This window comes from Thalassophryne amazonica, chromosome 1, assembly GCF_902500255.1.
Source record: "Thalassophryne amazonica chromosome 1, fThaAma1.1, whole genome shotgun sequence".
Lineage (NCBI taxonomy): Eukaryota > Metazoa > Chordata > Actinopteri > Batrachoidiformes > Batrachoididae > Thalassophryne > Thalassophryne amazonica.
In genome coordinates, this window is record NC_047103.1 from 45,924,670 (window position 1) to 45,944,940 (window position 20,271).

The 20,271-nt window shown below is 44.7% G+C and overlaps 2 protein-coding genes across 2 annotated transcripts in view; both read right to left on the reverse strand.

Annotated features, from left to right (window-relative positions):
- Positions 1 to 7,630, reverse strand: part of LOC117521894 (vasoactive intestinal polypeptide receptor-like) — a 118,560-nt gene extending 110,930 nt beyond the window's left edge. Inside the window, exon 1 of the mRNA XM_034183595.1 lies at positions 7,463 to 7,630. Within this exon, the coding sequence (XP_034039486.1) occupies positions 7,463 to 7,630 (168 nt within the window). The remainder of the gene's footprint in view (positions 1 to 7,462) is intronic.
- Positions 7,631 to 12,705: 5,075 nt separating this feature from the next.
- LOC117509353 (vasoactive intestinal polypeptide receptor-like) overlaps positions 12,706 to 20,271 on the reverse strand; it is a 173,265-nt gene continuing 165,699 nt past the window's right edge. The window contains exon 6 of the mRNA XM_034169026.1: positions 12,706 to 12,949. Within this exon, the coding sequence (XP_034024917.1) occupies positions 12,808 to 12,949 (142 nt within the window). The 3' untranslated portion in view covers positions 12,706 to 12,807. The remainder of the gene's footprint in view (positions 12,950 to 20,271) is intronic.

Here is a 20,271-nt window from a genome sequence, read left to right on the forward strand (position 1 = left end):
TATTGATTGACTTGTATTCATTCTGTAATCTGCTGTGTTTGGTTGTGGCATTCACAACAGTAAAGTGTTCTAATTTAACTCCTTCTATTGTCCGTTCATTTACGCCCCCTGTTGTGGGTCCGTGTCACTACACTTTCACAACAGGATATCTCGGCCAGCGTCATGGACTCCGAGGGGCGTCACCCGGCTGTTGAACGACCAATGGGAGAGCAGGGAGCGCAGGCGTCTGCAGGAGGCGTGATTGGTGAGCTGCAGCACATTCTCACCGCCTTTACGGCTCGGTTGGATCAAATGACCGAGCAAAACATCTCCTGAACCACAGGGTGGAGGCTCTCTCCGCGCAGGTGGCGGCGAGTGCTCAGGGCGCTGCTGCAGCTCCTCCTCCTGCCGACCCTGTGCAGGATATGAATGTTCCTTCTCGACTGCACCTGTCTTGGTGCAGCCTGATCCTAGTCGCCAGTTTGTGGTTGAAGTGGATGCCTCTGACTCAGGGATAGGAGCCGTGCTATCCCAGAGCGGAGAGACCGATAAGGTTCTTCACCCGTGTGCCTATTTTTCCCGCAGGTTGACCCCAGCAGAGCGGAACTATGACGTGGGCAATCGAGAGCTCCTTGCGGTGAAAGAGGCTCTTGAGGAGTGGAGACACCTGCTGGAGGGAGCGTCAGTGCCTTTCACGGTTTTTACTGACCACTGGAACCTGGAGTATATCAGGACCGCCAAGCGACTGAACCCCAGGCAAGCCCGCTGGTCACTGTTTTTGGCCGTTTTGACTTCCGGATCACCTACCGCCCCGGGACCAAAAACCTGAGGTCGGATGCCCTGTCCCGGGTGCACGAACAAGAAGTCAAGACCGAGCTGTTGGATCCACCGGAACCCATCTTACCGGAGTCCACTATCGTGGCTACCCTAACCTGGGACGTGGAGAAGACCGTCCGGGAGGCCCTGGCACGGAGCCCGGATCCCGGAACAGGACCGAGGAACAGACTGTACGTCCCACCAGAGGCCAGAGCTGCCATCCTGGACTTCTGTCATGGGTCCAAACTCTCCTGCCACCCAGGGGTGCGTAGGACCGTGGCAGTGGTCCGGCAGCGCTTCTGGTGGGCGTCTCTGGAGGCTGACGTCCGGGCTTACATCCAGGCCTGCACCACCTGCGCCAGGGGCAAGGCGGCCCACCAGAAGGCACAGGGACTCCTGCAGCCACTTCCTGTGCCTCATCGCCCCTGGTCCCACATTGGTCTGGATTTCGTCACAGGCCTCCCGCCGTCCCGGGGGCACACCACCATCCTCACGATAGTGGACCGGTTCTCCAAGGCGGCCCACTTCGTGGCCCTCCCGAAGCTCCCATCGGCCCAGGAGACGGCGGATCTCCTGGTCCACCATGTCGTCCGGCTGCATGGGATACCTACAGACATCGTTTCGGATCACGGTCCCCAGTTCCCTCGCAGGTGTGGAGGAGTTTCTGCCGGGAACTGGGGGCCACCGTGAGCCTCTCGTCTGGGTATCACCCTCAGACTAATGGACAGGCCGAACGGGCCAATCAAGAGTTGGAGCAGGCCCTACGTTGTACTACCTCCGCACACCCGACGGCTTGGAGTGAACACCTGGCCTGGATCGAGTACGCGCATAACAGCCAAGTGTCCTCTGCCACCGGCCTCTCCCCGTTTGAGGTGTGTCTGGGGTACCAACCCCCTTTGTTTCCTGTGGTGGAGGGAGAGGTCGGTGTGCCCTCGGTCCAGGCCCACCTGCGGAGATGCCGTCGGGTGTGGCGCACCGCCCGTTCAGCCTTGTTGAGGGCCCAGACGAGGGCAAAAGCCCATGCAGACCGTCGACGGTCCCCGGCCCCTGCATACCAGCCCGGGCAGGAGGTATGGCTATCAACCAAGGACATACCGCTCCAGGTCGAGTCACCAAAACTGAAAGACCGCTACATCGGACCATTCACCATCCTCAAGGTCCTCAGTCCCACCGCAGTGAGGCTCCAACTCCCGGCCTCACTGCGGATCCATCCGGTCTTTCACGTCTCCAGGGTAAAACCGCATCACACCTCACCCCTCTGTGCACCCGGTCCGGCGCCGCCTTCTGCCCGTATTATCGACGGGGAGCCGGCTTGGACAGTACGCCGGCTCTTGGACGTCCGTCGAATGGGCCGGGGCTTTCAATAGTTGGTGGACTGGGAAGGGTATGGACCCGAAGAACGCTCCTGGGTGAAGAGGAGCTTCATCCTGGACCCGGCCCTCCTGGCCGATTTCTACCGTCGCCACCCGAACAAGGCTGGTCGGGCGCCAGGAGGCGCCCATTGAGGGGGGGGTCCTGTTGTGTGGGCCGCCAGAAGAGGAGGTACTGCTGGCCCACCACCAGAGGGCACCCTGCCTGAAGTGCGGGCTTCAGGCACGAGAGGGCGCTGCCGCCTACAGGAACAGCCGAGGTGACAGCTGTCACTCATCAACCATGACAGCTGTCACCGATCATCTGCATCTCACCTGGAATAAAAGCAGGAAGACACCTCCACCACATCGCCGAGATATCGACTTCAGTGAGAGGTAACATCCTCAGCCATTTGTGGTTACCTTATAATCTGTATATTGTGAGTGTTTGCAGGAGTACCGGTCCCTTGTTTTGTGGAAGCTGAGTGAGTGCAGGACGGCACTCTTTTCCTCTGAGGGATCACTGCATACTCATCAGAATATTGAGTGAGAGGTGGAGGTGGAATTCCCACCATTATTGTTACAGGGTGTACACACACCCACACTTGACTGTCTTTGTTTTCCGCCAGCAGTACCAGATCCGACACGCTGAGACGGTGGCCACCTGGGGACTTCGGGACTTGGCGGCTCCAGTATCCCTCGGGTTCGGTGGCGGTGGAAATCATGTGGTTCCGGTTCGTCTCCAGACGGGCGTCTCCTATCGTCGAGCCTGCCCACACGACACCTTTATTGATTGACTTGTATTCATTCTGTTATCTGCTGTGTTTGGTTGTGGCATTCACAACAGTAAAGTGTTCTAATTTAACTCCTTCTATTGTCCGTTCATTTACGCCCCCTGTTGTGGGTCCGTGTCACTACACTTTCCCAACAGATTAGATAAAACCCCGGTGAAAAGCACAGATATGACACCACAAAACTCTAAGCTCCCACCCTGTCCATTTCTTATCTTATAGCAGCAGTTATCACACATAGTCATATCCTGCTCTGTTCGTGGTTGCTTTTTCCCCTCTCTCTCTCTTAAAATATGTGATGCAAACATGACACACAATAACCACTGTGAAAACGATTTGGGTACATGCAATGTAAGTCATTAAATTGGTAATATTCTTAAATAAATATAATGTGCAACCACTTTTCAACATTTAAAGCTACATCATTTGATTATGTAACAAAAGTACTTAATTTTTAGGCTCCTGTAATTTAGACGCTTGTATCTAACTTGTATCACTTGTATTTAATAAAGTTTTTATAATCATTTTAATTGTCAGTCATCTGCAACTGTCTTTGCCTTATCATGTACAGGGGAGTAGAACCTTTTTGTTTTTGTTGGATTTAAAAAATAGCTTTCTATCTTGATAACTGGCTAATCTCTAAAGAAACACAAAAAATTGTACATTTCTTTGAAGGAATATGTCAGGATTTGGGTTTTGATTGTGTTTGTTTTATCCAGTGCTGGGCACAGTTCTGCTAATCCGCTAACCGCTAATTAGCTAAGTTAACTTTTTGTTAGCTGATGAGCTTTTCAGCTAACTTTGAAAACAATCAGCAGACCAATTAACTTCAGCTAAATTTAGTTCCGATAACTTTTAGACCGCTAACATCTTTTTTGCGGGCATAGTGAATAAAGCTTAACAGTTAAAACATTTGTAAAGCCTGAAATCATACATTTTCATTTCTGTCTGTTATGTATTTTGTAGCAGACAGACAGCTCCTCGCCCCCTCCCTCAACCTCGACTTTTGAGAACAAATCTGTAAAATCACCTTCTCCATCAATCAATTTCAATCAATTTTATTTATATAGCGCCAAATCACAACAAACAGTTGCCCCAAGGCGCCTTATATTGTAAGGCAAGGCCATACAATAATTATGGAAAAACCCCAACGGTCAAAACGACCCCCTGTGAGCAAGCACTTGGCAACAGTGGGAAGGAAAAACTCCCTTTTAACAGGAAGAAACCTCCAGCAGAACCAGGCTCAGGGAGGGGCAGTCTTCTGCTGGGACTGGTTGGGGCTGAGGGAGAGAACCAGGAAAAAGACATGCTGTGGAGGGGAGCAGAGATCAATCACTAATGATTAAATGCAGAGTGGTGCATACAGAGCAAAAAGAGAAAGAAACACTCAGTGTATCATGGGAACCCCCCAGCAGTCTAAGTCTATAGCAGCATAACTAAGGGATGGTTCAGGGTCACCTGATCCAGCCCTAACTATAGCTTTAGCAAAAAGGAACGTTTTAAGCCTAATCTTAAAAGTAGAGAGGGTGTCTGTCTCCCTGATCTGAATTGGGAGCTGGTTCCACAGGAGAGGAGCCTGAAAGCTGAAGGCTCTGCCTCCCATTCTACTCTTACAAACCCTAGGAACTACAAGTAAGCCTGCAGTCTGAGAGCGAAGCGCTCTATTGGGGTGATATGGTACTATGAGGTCCCTAAGATAAGATGGGACCTGATTATTCAAAACCTTATAAGTAAGAAGAAGAATTTTAAATTCTATTCTAGAATTAACAGGAAGCCAATGAAGAGAGGCCAATATGGGTGAGATATGCTCTCCTTCTACTCAGTGTTAGCACTCTAGCTGCAGCATTTGAATTAACTGAAGGCTTTTCAGGGAACTTTTAGGACAACCTGATAATAATGAATTACAATAGTTCATGACCGGTAACACCAACTAGCAGTTTATACGATATAAAGTCATACACAGATCTCACATCACTCAAAGCAAAATGTTTAAAATGGGACTGGCCAACACAGATATCTGTTCACAATGCACTTTAGGTAGCACAGATATTTATCTTAACGCAATCTGGTTCTGTCATCCAGTTCAGCCTTATGGGTTACAGTCACTGCTACACTCTGTACCACCCTGAGCTGCAGGATCCCAGCATCTGCAACCACTCTGTCTCCTTGGCAATAACTTCAAAGCTCACATCACATCCAAATTAAAAAATCCATTGCTAATCTCTAGCTGTTGCTAAGAAAGTAGTCCTCCAGAACTAGAAGTCAAGGAATTCTTGTCACATCACTCACTGGACCAACCTAATTTCAGAGTACAATTTAATGGGAAAAATAACTCTCACAAAAAGACCCATATGTCAGCCTTTGAAGATAACTGGAATCCATTTAAATCCCACCCAAGCATAGCCTTTAACTGCGTATGTCAACAAACTCATTCCCCTTTGCTCCCCTTTTCAACCCCCCATCCCCCAAGTCAAGAGTTGATCACTAACTCTTCTGTTCTCTGCTGATCATTCTCTCTCCACTCATACACATTAGTTCACACAAACCCATATAAATACACACAGATACCCAGCATATTTGACAAATATTAACATTCACAAACAAAACCACTCTCAATCAATGCTAAGCCCCGCCACACGATTTTAACAACATAACTTTACTTTGTGCCTGGTCCTGTTTTTCAAACTGTCCTGTCTTACTATACAATATTGGTGTTTTTAAGGTTAGGCCTTACTTGTGTGAAGTGCCTTGGGGCAACTTTGTTGTGATTTGGAGCTATATAAATGAAAAAAAGATTGAAATTGAACTATATCACCTTGTATTGTCTCTTGTCTGGCTCTTACTGTGTTATTTGCCTCACATTTTGTATATTTTGTTATATATGAGCACCCTTCCATGTACATCTATATTCTCGCTAAAATGGAATTGGTGCTGGATCCACTAAATTTCATGTCAAGGAAATATTTTGAGATTGTAATACAGTAATACCCTGTCACAGTAGAACACAAACTGCACTTATGTCGTTCGAATGTCAATTCGTACGGCATTCGTGTAATTCGTGCGGCATTCGAACTGCACTCGAACGCTTTGCACAGCATTTCTACAGCAGTCAGCACATTCGTATATCACTCCTGCTGGAAAACATACGAATAGTGGTGGTGTCAGGTGTACTGCTGTAGGAATGGACAGTCGAACATCATTCGTGCAAGTCGACCTGCAGTTGTACTGCGTTCGACCTGCAGCACAAATTGCATGAATGCCGTATGAAGTGACATTCGAACTACATTTGTGCAAGTCATGCTGCAGTCCAGCTGCATTCGAATTCCCCGCAGAGCATGCGTGTGGCACTTAGGGAAATATGCCAAACTGGAAGGCCAGCATGAATGTAGTGAGCATGCGCACTACTGTCGTGCTGCAGTCGAACTGGGGAATATTCATATGGTGGTTGTACTGCTGTGTGAGTGCTAGCTCGAATGGCATTCGAACTGGTATACGAATTGGCATCCGAAATGGCAACCCACTAGCATTCAGAGCGGACTGATTGCATTGGCATGTCCCGATCATGCCCCAGATAAGCCAGACACCCCCCCACTCTGTTCGGTGCACAAAGGAAATATTGTAGTGTGCAAAGTCTGTGGCACAATCATCTTGTGCACTAGACGTGAACATTGCGCAATCACACCAAATAAATTCAGATTAATCTACTGACACATGAGGTGGATTATCGATTGCTGTGTGATTACATGCTCAATCTGGATTTATACTGTGATCAAGGCACAGCGGGTTTGTGCATTTACGTGACGCATTGACGCACACTGCGGCACTGGGATGGGGTCTAACAGCCGTATGATAATTCAGATGAACCCTCTGACACAAGGTGGACTATCAATGGAGTGTGATTACTGCCCAATCTGGATGTCTATACCATGAATCACCAGGCACTGCTGTCAGCGAGGTCAGTGCATCTCAGAGCCGGCTGACGGACTTCATTGTGACGCTGAACATCACTTGCTGTGTTTGATGACAGAACAAGTTTAAAAGACAAGAAAATAAAGGATGACAGGTGGTATCTGCGCCCCACTCAAGAAGAGGGAGTTTGGCGGGTTGAAAAGAGGGCCATCTGCACTCTGGACTCCAAATGTGCACACGGCTGATGCACACTCTGACACACACACATGCACACGGATTGGAGTGGAGGGCAATGATTGGTGTTAACTCAAACTTAAAGGGCAAAACTTCAGTACTGAAAGAAACTGGCCGACATGGCTGTTTCGTTTTATTCATTTATCTCGAAATTGTCATGGAGAAATGCTGCGTAAAAGCAACGTCATGTTTTGGAGTTGAGAGCACAAAGTGTGTCGCATTGGTTGCTTTGCAGTGGTTGGTGGTGGTGATGATGCTTGCAAAGTTGCTTTATTTTATTTTTCCTTAAAATCTGGCACAACTGCGTTGCTATGAATGACTGTTCTCCACCTTTCCCTGTTGGTCAGTCGGATATCTGTGCCCAATGTCACCAGCAGTCTGTACCAGCTCCAGGTTCCTGTTAATGATGGACTGGTGGAGCATCGTCTGTCCTTCTGGGCTGAAGGAGTTGATGGAGAATTTGCAGTTTGTCATGTTCTGCAGCAACAACTGCACCTTCTGGTGTTGCCTTTCCTCACTGCTTCTTGGAAAACCCTCTGCGGCTCGGAACATGTTGACACGTCCACTGGCTCCTGATTTCGACTCGGCTGGAAGGTGGTGGACAAAGTGATCCTGCCTGCACCCTAAACCTGAAGTAATCATCTTCCTCTGTCGAGTGTGTCTGCTCAATGCCACAAGTGGGTTTAAGAGCAGTTTACAATATCTTTAATATGATGCAAGTGCAACAGCCAGCAGTATGACACGGCAGGACTTCAAAAAGAGCAGAGCTCGGTTTGTCACGCCCCCCGTGAAACAACTGATTTCTAGAAAGGAGAGAGTGTGCAGGAAGAGAGAGAGAGAGAGAGAGAGAGAGAGAGGGGGAAAAGAAGAAGGTGCACAGCCAAGTGGGTGGGGGAGGAAGAAGTCCAACAAGGAACTGTCTGTATTCATTTCATGGGTTTAGGATGTCACTGACACCCCAGCAGTGTGACATGCAGGTCTTCAAAAGAATGGCTCTGAGGCTCCCCCCACCTGTTGACCTTTGGTGCTGGCATTGTGGGTTTCATGCTTTGTTGTTTTAATTTCATGTCTTTTTATTTTTATTCTGTTTTTATTTTTTTTTGTGGGGGGGAGGCTTATGTCTGCATTCGACCTGCACTCTGGGTAGTCCACCTGGATTTGGGTGCTGCTGCACACCTAATTGTGTGAGTCATTTGTGCTGGCTTCATACCATATTCTAGGTATTCGTACATGGCTTTACGAACATCTGTCCTGTACGAATGCAGCTTGAATCCTGTTTGTTTTTCCAATTTGTGTGATTCATACAGCATTCATGCTTTTTTTAGTGTGACGGAGCCCTAAAACTTGCATATAATGGATTCAGTTGGACCAGGGAATTTTGTCCCTTATAATCAAAATCCGCTATATGTACAGTCAGGAGGCACTGAACGACCTAGGGGGAATCCCCAGCTCCAATTAGGCTTATGTATTTCCTTGATTAAATGCATGACCTTGAAATGGACCTGCCTCATTTAATGGCCGGTTCAAAACTTTGTCTGAAAAAATAAACGCCTGCCTTAAGTAAGCGCCAGTGATTATGTGCATTAAAAAGGCTTACATTTGGTTGAGTCATTCTTTTTTCCAAGTCCGCTGCAGAGTGGTACTTGCAATCCTAGAGCCTGATTTATGCTCCTACAACTCCATGGGCCATGCAATGATGTCAATGTGTAGTGTGACCCTTCGAAAGTTCTCCGTTGTGTTGGTGAGTGTCATAATGCAGTTTTACCTCAGGAACAGTGACTTTTTCCTGGATCATTTGTCCCTCCACTTCTTTTCCCTCCATGAATTACAGGTCATTGAGAATTTTGTTGTAGCTTTTAGACTCCGTGTTGCAAAGTTGGTCATATTTGCGGACTTTTCTGCCAAACGTTCCTCTTTTTGACCAAAAAGTGCAAAAAAGTGACCATTACACAGCACTTGCGGTCTCTGTCATTTAGCAAGTGCGTGTCAGGGAGTGGGGAGGGTACACAAGCCAGTAATGCCGGTAACGCATTAACCTAATCTGACCGTTTTTCAGTAACGAGTAATCTAACGCGTTAATCTTTCAAATTAGTAATCAAATTAAAGTTACTTATCCAAGTCACTGTGCGCTACTAATTTTTGCATTGTGGGTCTATTGCAGCATTAAAATCATGCTCAGAAGGGGGAGTGCTGAGCACCTCACACCGGTGTCAGGAGCATGGCATTCAGTTAAACTGTCCACTTTGACCACTTTCAGCGAACTGTGAGCTTTTCCTCCACTGTGCACAGAGTTGAAAAAGAGTTTTCTCTCAAAGCGCTCAGAGCTATGGCTTTACAAAGACATTTGTAATATTACTTAAAACTTTGTGCCGCTCTGTGTCTCCTCGCTAAAAACAGTTGATCTGCAACGCATTATCAGCAAATACTAACTTGTTTTTGTTCCATCCAAATGCACCTAATGTCTCATTACAACATGGCGTAAAAAAAGATGATAAACCTTTCTTACCTGTCAATCTGGTCATGTTTTCAGCATAAATAAACGTTATTCTTTCTTCTGATGAGACAGCAAGTCAGGGGCGAATCCACACAGGAAGGGGGCAATTTGGGACTCGGCTCCCCACAACAGCCCTAGATTAAAGGTCCACTTTTGAAGACATTTTTCATACTATTACTACTTATAATAATAATAATTTCAACAACTAAAATGTTAGAAAGAATTTAAATGTTAGAAAAATGTTAGAAAGAATTTAATAGTTACATTTAGAAACAATGTTGGTTAGAAATGGTATGTTTTACTGTTACAGTGCTGTCAACAGTTAGATATGTCAAGTAAGATGTTTTTTATTTCATTTTTTAAAAAATAAGTATTTATGTTCATTGAAGTCAAGAAAGGGAGACTATAAAGTGAGTATTGACAAAGCGAGTTTTCATTTTCATGTTGAGGTGGCAGGGGGGTTGTTGTCGGCAGCTGCTGAAAGTAACTAATAAATTAGCTAGTAATCTAACTTAGTTACTTTTAAAATTGCGTAATCATTAAAGTAACTAAGTTACTTTTTAAAGGCGTAATAAGTAATCAGTAAATGGATTACTTTTTCAAAGTAACTGTGGCAACACTATTCGCAGCCACACAGAGGGCTCTGATCTAAAGTGGTCTGGTTTGTCATGGCCAGGGATATGTGTGAAATGTAACACCATATTACAGTGCAGGCAGCAAGGAGTATTTTGTTAATAAGCGCCGACCTTAATTTAGGCGCCTGGCCTGAGCATGGTCTGAAAAAATTAATGCTGGGCTTTGAATCAATGAAATGAAATACAGTACCCATTTTCCTCAAATCGTCAAGTGTCAGTGCTGAACTTCATTTTGTACGTCTGTTACGACTGGGCACGTCCAGACTGCTCTACTATGTTAGGGGTTTTTACACCCTGCTCAGCGTGCCGCTCTCGGAGAGACATCTCTGCTATTTTGGCATTGTGGGATAGCTCGCCGGACTATTTTCGCCTGAGCCACCACTGAATTTGCCGACATGAGACGATGCTGCTGGATGAGTGTGACTATTGTGTTATTATCATTTAGGCATAAAAACACGTGAGATACACAAGTTCTTGTGCCAAATATACTCCTTATGTTTTTGTTACACATGAAAACGCACTGTCTGTTGTGAAAGTGGCGTGACACGGACCCACAACAGGGGGGCGTTAATGAACGGACAATGGATAAGCCAAAAAGTAACAATTTAATGTTGTGAATCGCACAACAACGTACAGACAATAACAATATGGTGGACTGTCAATCATACACCAGGTGACGTGTGGGCAGGCTCGACGATAGAAGACGCCTGGAGAGAGAAGAGCCGGATTCCCACACAGCTTCCAACACCAACGGAGCTGAAGGACACCGGAGCCGCCAAGCCCTGCGCCCCAGGTGGCCACTGTCTTCAGCAGTCAGACCCGGTACTGCTGGCAGAGAACAGAGACAGTCCAGATGAGTGTGAGTTCACACACTCAGTGGTCCACGATCTGTACACAGTTAGGAGGGAGAACCTCCACCTCCAAATTACACACTCGTGCAGCTCCTGATTAACCACTTATCTGTTGGAGTGTGAGGCGCAGTCGTCGCAGTCACACCAAACGCCAAAATCCCAGATAAGGGAACAACCACAGGACAACGGCTGCAAATGAGATTAGATTGTTACACAACGTGTCAGTCAGCAGAGAGATTACCTGAATGGTAGTTGATTTCTCGGCAAGGAGGTGGAGTTGCAGTCCGGTCTTTGTAGTGGTGGTGATGGGTGACAGCTTGTGTTGATTGATGACAGCTGTCACCTCCAGCAAAGCCGACGCCCTCTCGTGCTTGAAGCCCGCACTTCAAGCAGGGCGCCATCTTGTGGTGGTGGGCCAGCAGTACCTCCTCTTCAGCGGCCCACACAACACTGTCATCACAAATACAGCATTGTTTGGGACCTACGTTTTGCGCAGGAATTCATCAAGCACATCGGCCGCAGGCGCGAAATAAACACAGACGATACAAAAACTGTATAGTAGTTCAAGCATCCACTTTTAGACTGGAATAAGCTAAGCTAGTGGCACACGTGAGAGTATGGGGTTTTTAATGGACATGCGTTGCGGACTGTTTTGTCCAATGTGAGCAACAATCCGTACACAAAAACCGGTATATGTATACAGTGTTTATGACAGGAAAACCACACAAAAACATTGGGAGTTTTTCTTTTGTCCAGTGAGTGCGAGTATCTAGTTTATACAATGACAGTTTAGGCAAGGTTTACTGTATTTTGAAGTTAGTTTCAAATAAGTTAATTAAAAAAAATAAATACTGAAGGCTGGGTGACATATCAATGCAAAAGTTCCGTATGTCATAAAAAGAAATCATTTATAGATGATATTTTACTTTGTAGTCTATAACTAATGCCACAGTTAACAAGCCATGTTATACTGAGCACCATTGTTGAGCCCAACTGGAGCTAGCAAGTAGCAAGCTACTGAGCATAATTTGTTTTTACATGTTATCCTGTTCATCAAACACTGATGAAGCTGATGTCTAAGACCAACATTTGAGGTACAAAGCACAATATTTACTTCCTCTAGCTGGAATAATGGAGAATGCCACATTTTGTTGGATCATCTGCAGTTAATAAATTTCTTGCTGCCATTCAAAGGATGCATGATGCTAAGAAGTTGATATACATTATTTTTTTTTAAAAACTGAGCAGAGATTGTATGTCAGTGACTTTGGGGGAGGTGGTCTAGTGGTTAAGGCGTTGGGCTTGGGAGCAGAAGATCCTCGGTTCAAATACCAGCCTGACTGGAACATCACTAAGGGCCCTTGGGCAAGGTCTTTAATCCCCTATTGTTCCCGGTGTGTAGTGAGCGCCTTGTATGGCAGCACCCTCACATCGGTTTGAATGTGAGGCATTATTTGTAAAGCGCTTTGAGCGTCTGATGCAGATGGAAAAGCGCTATATAAATGCAGTCCATTTACTGAGCTTTTTAACGTGCAAATGTAGTATGTTCATGTTTACTAATGCCAGTGTACCTAGTAAGCAACAAGATGCCCCAATCATGAAGGAATAAGCAGAATATTAATTAATAAATAAACAATCCCTGACCGCAGAACCTTCAGTGGTGATGCAGGAAATATTGTTAAACTTGTGGCTGTGGCAAGTTTTTTTTAATACATACAGGAACCTTCAACGGCAGAAATGTATACATTGTTAACTCACAGAGCCCGATGAGCAGTTGTCTACCTCTCCGACCTCATAAAGGACCACATCTTTGATGAACACGGCAATGGCCTTCAGAATAAACGAGACAAACAGATGCATATGGATGTAATTCCTTGTGCAGTGGAGCTTCCTGCAACACACAAAAGAAACACAATAGCACAGATTAAGATGCAGGGATGTCACAATCAGAGACATTTTAATAAAACTCCTTCCATGATAGTTATCCAGTGCCCTTGGAGTTAGTGCCTAAAATGACAATGTGAATGAACTTTTGATTAAGCACTTTAGTTCTTTTGTCACTCTGTGAGGGGTGACAAAAGACCAATCACAATAAATTCTTCTACTTCTCTTCCACACTATTTGCAATAATATGAACCTGTTTGTTTGAAAATAGATAATTGGAAACATTTTGATTTCCTCAAGCTTTAACAATGACAAGACTGTCCTTGACCTCTTGTGTAATCATCAAACTTATAAGAATGAAATGATGAGGGAAAGAGACAAGCACCATTCTCTGCAACTGTGTCAAGGTTGATATCAACTGAAATCGCTTTCATCATGTGTTTATGTCGGCTGTGTTTGCTCCCAATGCTGGAAGAGTTTCAGCTGTGGTGCCGCACAGACACAATCAATTCATTTCCCTCTGGGACACATTAATGTTTCATTCAACCTCATCTCACACCCACAAGACCTTGTTAACATTCTTTCATAGATTTTGATGCCGCTCTGCTATAACTGTAGATTCTTGATCTGCATCAGCAAACATGGACACTTTCATCAAATATAGAACATTTTTCTTATCAAATGATATTGTGGTCTAAGTTGTTGACCATGTTTGGCAACAAAAGACTGGGAAAGTTGATGAATACTCAAAAAACACCTAATTGGAAACAGGTGAGTGTCATGATTGGGTATAAAAGGAGCATCCCCAAAAGGCTCAGCCGTTCACAAGCAAAGATAGGGCGAGTATCATCACTTTGTGAACAACTGTGTGAAAAAAATAGTCCAACAGTTTAAGAGCAATGTTTCTTAATGTTCAATTGCAAAGAATTTAGGGATTCCATCATCTACAGTCCATAATATAATCAGAAGATTCAGAGAATCTGGAGAACTTTCTACATGTAAGCAGCAAGGCCAAAAACCAACATTGAATGCCCGTGACCTTCAATCCCTCAGACAGCACTGCATTAAAAACCAACATCATTGTGTAAAGGATCTTACCGCGTGGACTCAGGAACACTTCAGAAAACCATTGTCAGTTAACACAGTTCATCATTACGTCTACAAGTGGAAGTTAAAACTCTACCATGCAAAGTGCAGCCATACATCAACAACATCCAGAAATGCCGCCACCTTCTCTGGGTCAAGCTCATTTGAAGTGAACAGACGCAAAGTGGAAAAGTGTGCTGTGGTCTGATGAGTCCACATTTCAAATTGTTTTTGAAAATCATGGATGTCGTGTCCTCCGGACAAAAGAGGAAAAAGACCATCCAGGTTGTTACCAGCGCAAAGTTCAAAAGCCAGTATCTGGTATGGGGGTGTGTTAGTACCCATGGCATGGGCAACTTACACATCTGTGATGGCACCATCAATGCTGAAAGGTACATCCAGGTTTTGGAGCAACACATGATGCCATCCAAGCAACGTCTTTTTCAGGGACGTCCCTGCTTATTTCAGCAAGACAATGCCAAGCCACATTCTGCATGTCTTACAACAGCATGCATTTATAGTAAAAGAGTGCGGGTACTAGACTTGCCTGCCTGCAGTCCAGACCTGTCACCCATTGAAAATGTGTGGCGCATTATGAAGCGCAAAATACAACAACAGAGACCCCAGACTATTGAACAACTGAAGTCGTACATCAAGCAAGAATGGGAAAGAATTCCACCTATAAAGCCTCAACAATTAGTGTCCTCAGTTCCCAAATGCTTATTGAGTGTTGTTAGAAGGAAAGGTGATGTAAAACAGTGGTAAACATACCACTGTCCCAGCTTTTTTGAAACGTGTTGCAGGCATCCATTTCAAAATGAGCAAATATTTGCACAAAACAATAAAGTTTATCAGTTTGAACATTAAATATCTTGTCTTTGTGGTATACTCAATTGAATATAGGTTGAAGAGGATTTGCAAATTATTGTATTCTGTTTTTATTTACATTTTACACAACGTCCCAACTTCATTGGGATTGGGGTTGTAACAAATACATCCGTGTGTCCAGGCAGTCTGCAAAAACAGCATGGTGGAGACTAGACATGGACCGGTTTCATGGTATACCGCGGTATGAAAAAGCCACTGTATCAAAACCACTAAAATTTTCCATTATACCATCCCTAGGGTATGAGCGGTTTATGAGAATTCTTGACAGGCAGATTGGAGGCAGCAGCTGCCGCCCTTTCCCCTGGCGCGCACCTCTGTCTCTGTTCACAAACAGACAATTAACATTAGCTAGCTGTGCATCATGGCTCAAGGAGGTGAAGCCTGCACTGAACTTTTACCTCTGTCTAAAAGGACCAAGTTGGCTTTTTTGTTTCATTTTCTGTGGAATAGCCCTTCAAGCCAAAAACGGTGGCAACAAAGCACCATAGGTATGGCCTGTGTCGGATGCAGAGCAATTCAAGATACCTGCAAAGGATTACATGGAAGGAATAAACTTTATCCCATCTTTGAAACCACTGAGAAGTACAAGTGGTGGACTCGAGTCGTGCTTGTGGTCGACCAAATTTCTCCCACAAACATGTCAAGAAGGACAAATACATCTATTTCAAGCACTTTGTTGGTGAAGCATCCGGAGTTCCGGGCCTTCCAGCCAAGTTTCTCCCTAAGCAAGTAAGTCATGTTTCCCATGGGGTAGATGCTACATGTCTAAAAGAGTGACTATTATTTTGGTATTTTCTCTAAAGTTATCAGTGGTATAGTGCTCGTAGCGGTAGACATCGCGTCAATTAGTGTGTCTGAATCACACGCGCTTCATGTGCAAATGGCATAATGTTGCTAAAGCACGTTTTAAAGCTATACATAATACCATGAAACTGCGGAATTTTTACCCACGGTTATTATACCGTCCAAATTCTCATACCAGCCCATGCCTAGTGGAGACAGTCCACCGCCATCATGTTCACAGCAGCAGTAAACCAGCATCCTGTGAGACAAAGTGTGTCACCACACTTTAGATTCCAAAATTAAGAGTTTTGGGGTGAGCCATCACTTTCAAAGGAAAGCTCAGAAGCTTCATTGTCAGAAATAACTGCATTTGTTTCAGTCTGTCTGTCAGCAATTGGGACGTTTCTGGTCATATTATGCACGTCACGTAACGAGAACTGCCAAGTGAGATGTTTTCCGTAACTGCACCTCTTAACCCGCTCAGGGAGAGCAATAAAAAAACATCAGAGACCACTAAATATTAGCGCATGTGCGCGGAGAGACTTACAATCACGAGTACATTGATGTTGTGTTGGGATGTTAAAAAATGTGTGACATGCCCTTTAACTTTGCAAACAGAAACAAAATTATAACTACCGGGGTCAAAATTATTAGCTTCCTTGATGCTTACAGTCAATTGGGTATCCATTTTGCTGGATAACATTTTTCATCAAGTCTCAGACATGTCTCCTGAGGAATCCCATCCCATTCTTTATCGAATCTCTCAAGCTCCTCCAGATTTGATGGTCTTCTGGCATGGACTTTGGTCTTCAGTTCACCCCACAGATTTTTAATGGGATTCAAGTTGGGGCTTTGTGCAGGCCGGTCAGTAACATTCACTTTGGTCTTCTGGAGGTAATTCTTCATCAGGAGTGATGTATGTTTTGGGTCTTGTTGTATTGGAAGACAAATTGATGACCCAGACCCAGTTTGTTTTTGGTATGATGCTTTCTCAAGTGACAGCTCAAACCCTTACTGAGGGTTATATACTGTGTGTACATTGGGAGATACCCTCAGTTTTATCTTGATTTTACAAGCTTTGGGCATTACAAAGTTGAAGCACATCATTGCACAATAGCGGTTTGTACTACAGTTCAACAACAAGCCCAGTTTTAAGGGGGCTAATAATTTTGACTCTGGTAGCTTGTTTTTTGTGAAATAATTATTTCTGTGTGCAAGGTAAAAAATAATGTAACATCCAAAATAAAACTCGGATGTTTAGAAATACTGTGCTGAAAATTCCTTGCTCTGTTAAAAAGGCACTTAGAGACTTCCGGATCGCGGAGAAGCAAGTGACATAATTTCATAGCTCCCAGACCGTCCAGCCACCCTGGACAATTAACATGTTAAAATGCAGTTACTAATAAGACAGGAATTTGGCAAGAAAATGGAAAATAAGACCTTTTTTTTCAACAAAAGAAGTGGACGGTGCTAGCAAGCTTAAACTAAACTTATAAATACAGAAGTGTCTGAGTTTAAAAAAGAAATGGGGAAATGGCTTGACGACACAAAGCATATAAGTGCATCAGGAGGATTTCAAAAGAGAAGGGGCTTCACTTTCAGGCTTTCTATCCATCCAGACTTTGTGTGTTTTAGAAGAATGACCCTGTGATTTACAACAACACACAAGATGCCTCTGATGAATCGAAGAAGAGGTACGTGATTGAAGTGAGAGTGGATGACCCAGCCTCCAGGTCCAAGATATGAGTGCCCTCCTGAGAAAGAGTGAGCGAGACTTTACGGTGGACCCGGGAGGCGTGAGCGAAATACATCCAGGAAAAACGTAAGTAATTCAAACGGAATGACAGCAGCACCTAGCAACTTTTTTACATACCCGAGAGAGCGTCTTTTCTCTGAGAAGTATGGAGCATCAGAGTTATGTGCAATATTGCTAAACACCTTGTGCAATATATTTTCCAGTCATTTCACATAATTTTTTTGTACTTATTATAAAAATAAAATCAAAAAATTGATCACTTTCTATTTAATACTAAAACTTTCTGTAATTGTGTATTTAACAAAATACTGTTTACTGTTTAGTGTTACTGTACTCTGGCAAAATAACTTCCTTCGGGATGAATAAAGTTTATTTTTATTACGTTTGACTGTAGTTCTGTGAAAAATATTCTATCTCCATGTGCGCTGCCATGACAGGTGGAAGAAGATGGGCAGCACAGCAAGGAGCCCCCTGAGACTGTAGGGACTCTCCTCTCCTCTCCATTTTGAAGGTGAACTTACACCTCATACTGCAAAACTCACCAAAAACGTCGTTGTATAAACCAAATTTGCTGGTCCACCTGAATCCAATATATGCAAGTTTTACTGCATATGGAAGTCTTGTATGTTATTGGTTCAGGTATGTTGCTTTTTTGTTTTGGTGACTCAAGTTTGTTTGTCAGAGCATCAAGAGGTTCATAGGTACATTGTAGAGGTAAATATGTACATTGTATTTTATTTTAACGATGGAGGTAAAACAACAACATAAGGTACTTTCCCTTAATATTAATGGTCTACATAACCATTAAAAGAAGCAAAGCTCTTGGTAAAAAATGAAAGGAGAAAAACAAGCAAGACAATTTATCAAGTCTTAAAAAGGTTGTACGAAGACCAGAGGAAAAAGAAAAAAAAAAAAAAGGGAAAACTTATTAAACAGAATTATTATGAAAATAGTTCCACATCTAAGAAATTCCTTGCTTGGAGGATACATAAACAGCAGGTCGATAGATTTATACAGAAAATTAAAAATCCAGCAGATGAGCTATATCATAATCTGAAAGACATTAAAAAAAATCTCTTTTGTGGTATATTATACTCAACTGTATGTTGAACACCATGCAACAGATTTGCCCTCTGTAAATGCATTTCTTTCCTCACTGGAGTATCCATGAAGTACTTCAACAGTTCTTTTAGTCAGACAGGAAAGATTGTTTTACCTGCTTTACATGTTTCGGCTACTTCCTGGAGCCTTCCTCAGAAGCGTCACAAGATGGGGAAGTGACGTGTCTTATAGGCTGCTACTTCTTGATTTGGCCAGACAGCAGGGGGAACCTACGCCCCCTACTGTCTGACATCTTCTCCAGGACGGCATCCCATGTATGTGATAGGGTGTAGGCCCCCTCATCCCGATTCATGCTTCTTGGACCTCGCTTGCGGATCTCGATGGCCTCTCTGATCCAGCGGTGGTATTTGTTGCTTTCAGCACGTATGACCCTGGCATTGGTCCAGTCCATGATGTGATTTTTCCTCTTGCAATGGTCGGATATGGCTGATTTGAGATTTTCCTGCTCGGCTTGTTCTTTTATTGCTCTTGTTTGTCTATTGGCTGTCTCTTTTTCACATTCTTTTTGATGTTCATTTTTCCTTGTTCCAAATTGTCTCCCTGTCTCCCCAATGTATGTGTTGTTGCATGATAAGCATGGTATTTCATATATTACATCGCATTTGTGTTCTGGTTTTATTTTGTCCTTGGGCCTAACTAAAAGCTGTCTGAGTTTGGTGTGTGGTTTGACCGGTGTATTGATAATGTATTTTTTCATGACTCTTTGGATGCGTTCAGTGACCCCCCTGATATATGGCAGTGTGACTATGGCCGGTTTGTGTTGTGTGGGCCGCCAGAAGAGGAGGTACTGCTGGCCCACCACCAGAGGGTGCCCTGCCTGAAGTGCGGGCTTCAGGCACGAGAGCGCGCTGCCGCCCCACAAGAGCGGCCAGGGTGGCAGCTGTCACTCATCGGCTATGACAGCTGTCACCAATCATCTGCTCCTCACCCATAATAAAAGCAGGACGACACCTCCACCACGTCGCCGAGATATCGTTCTACCAAGGAGACAACGTTCTCAGCCTGAGTATTACTAACGTTGTTTCAATGAATACGTTGTTGCAGCTGTTTTCCTGAAGAACCGGCGTATGCCGCGACTGCTTCGCCCTGCATCCCGCCAGTTAAGTGATTGACAGTAGCTGTACGAGTGTAGATGAGAGGTGGAATAACGACCATACTTGTTACGGGGTGTACACACACCAACACCTGACTGTTTTTGCTCTTCGTCAGCAGTACCAGATCCGACACACGGAGACGGTGGCCACCTGGGGGATTCGGAACTTGGCAGCTCCAGTATTCTCCTGGTTCGGTGGCGGAGGAAATCGTGTGGTTCCGGTTCTTCTCCAGAAGGACGTCTCCTATCGTCGAGCCTGCCCACACGACACCTTGATGGATTGACTCTGTATTCATTCTATAATCTGCTGTGTGTAGTTGTGGCATTCACAACAGTAAAGTGTTCATATTTGACTTCTTCTATTGTCCCTTCATTTGCGCCCCCTGTTGTGGGTCCGTGTCACTACACTTTCACAACAGGATATCTCGGCCAGCGTCATGGACTCCGAGGGGCGTCACCCAGCAGTTGAACAGCCAATGGGAGAGCAGGGTGCACAGGCATCTGCAGGAGGCGTGATTGGTGAGTTGCATTACATCCTCACCGCCTTTACTGCTCGGTTGGATCAGATGACCGAGCAAACCATCCTCCTGAACCGCAGGGT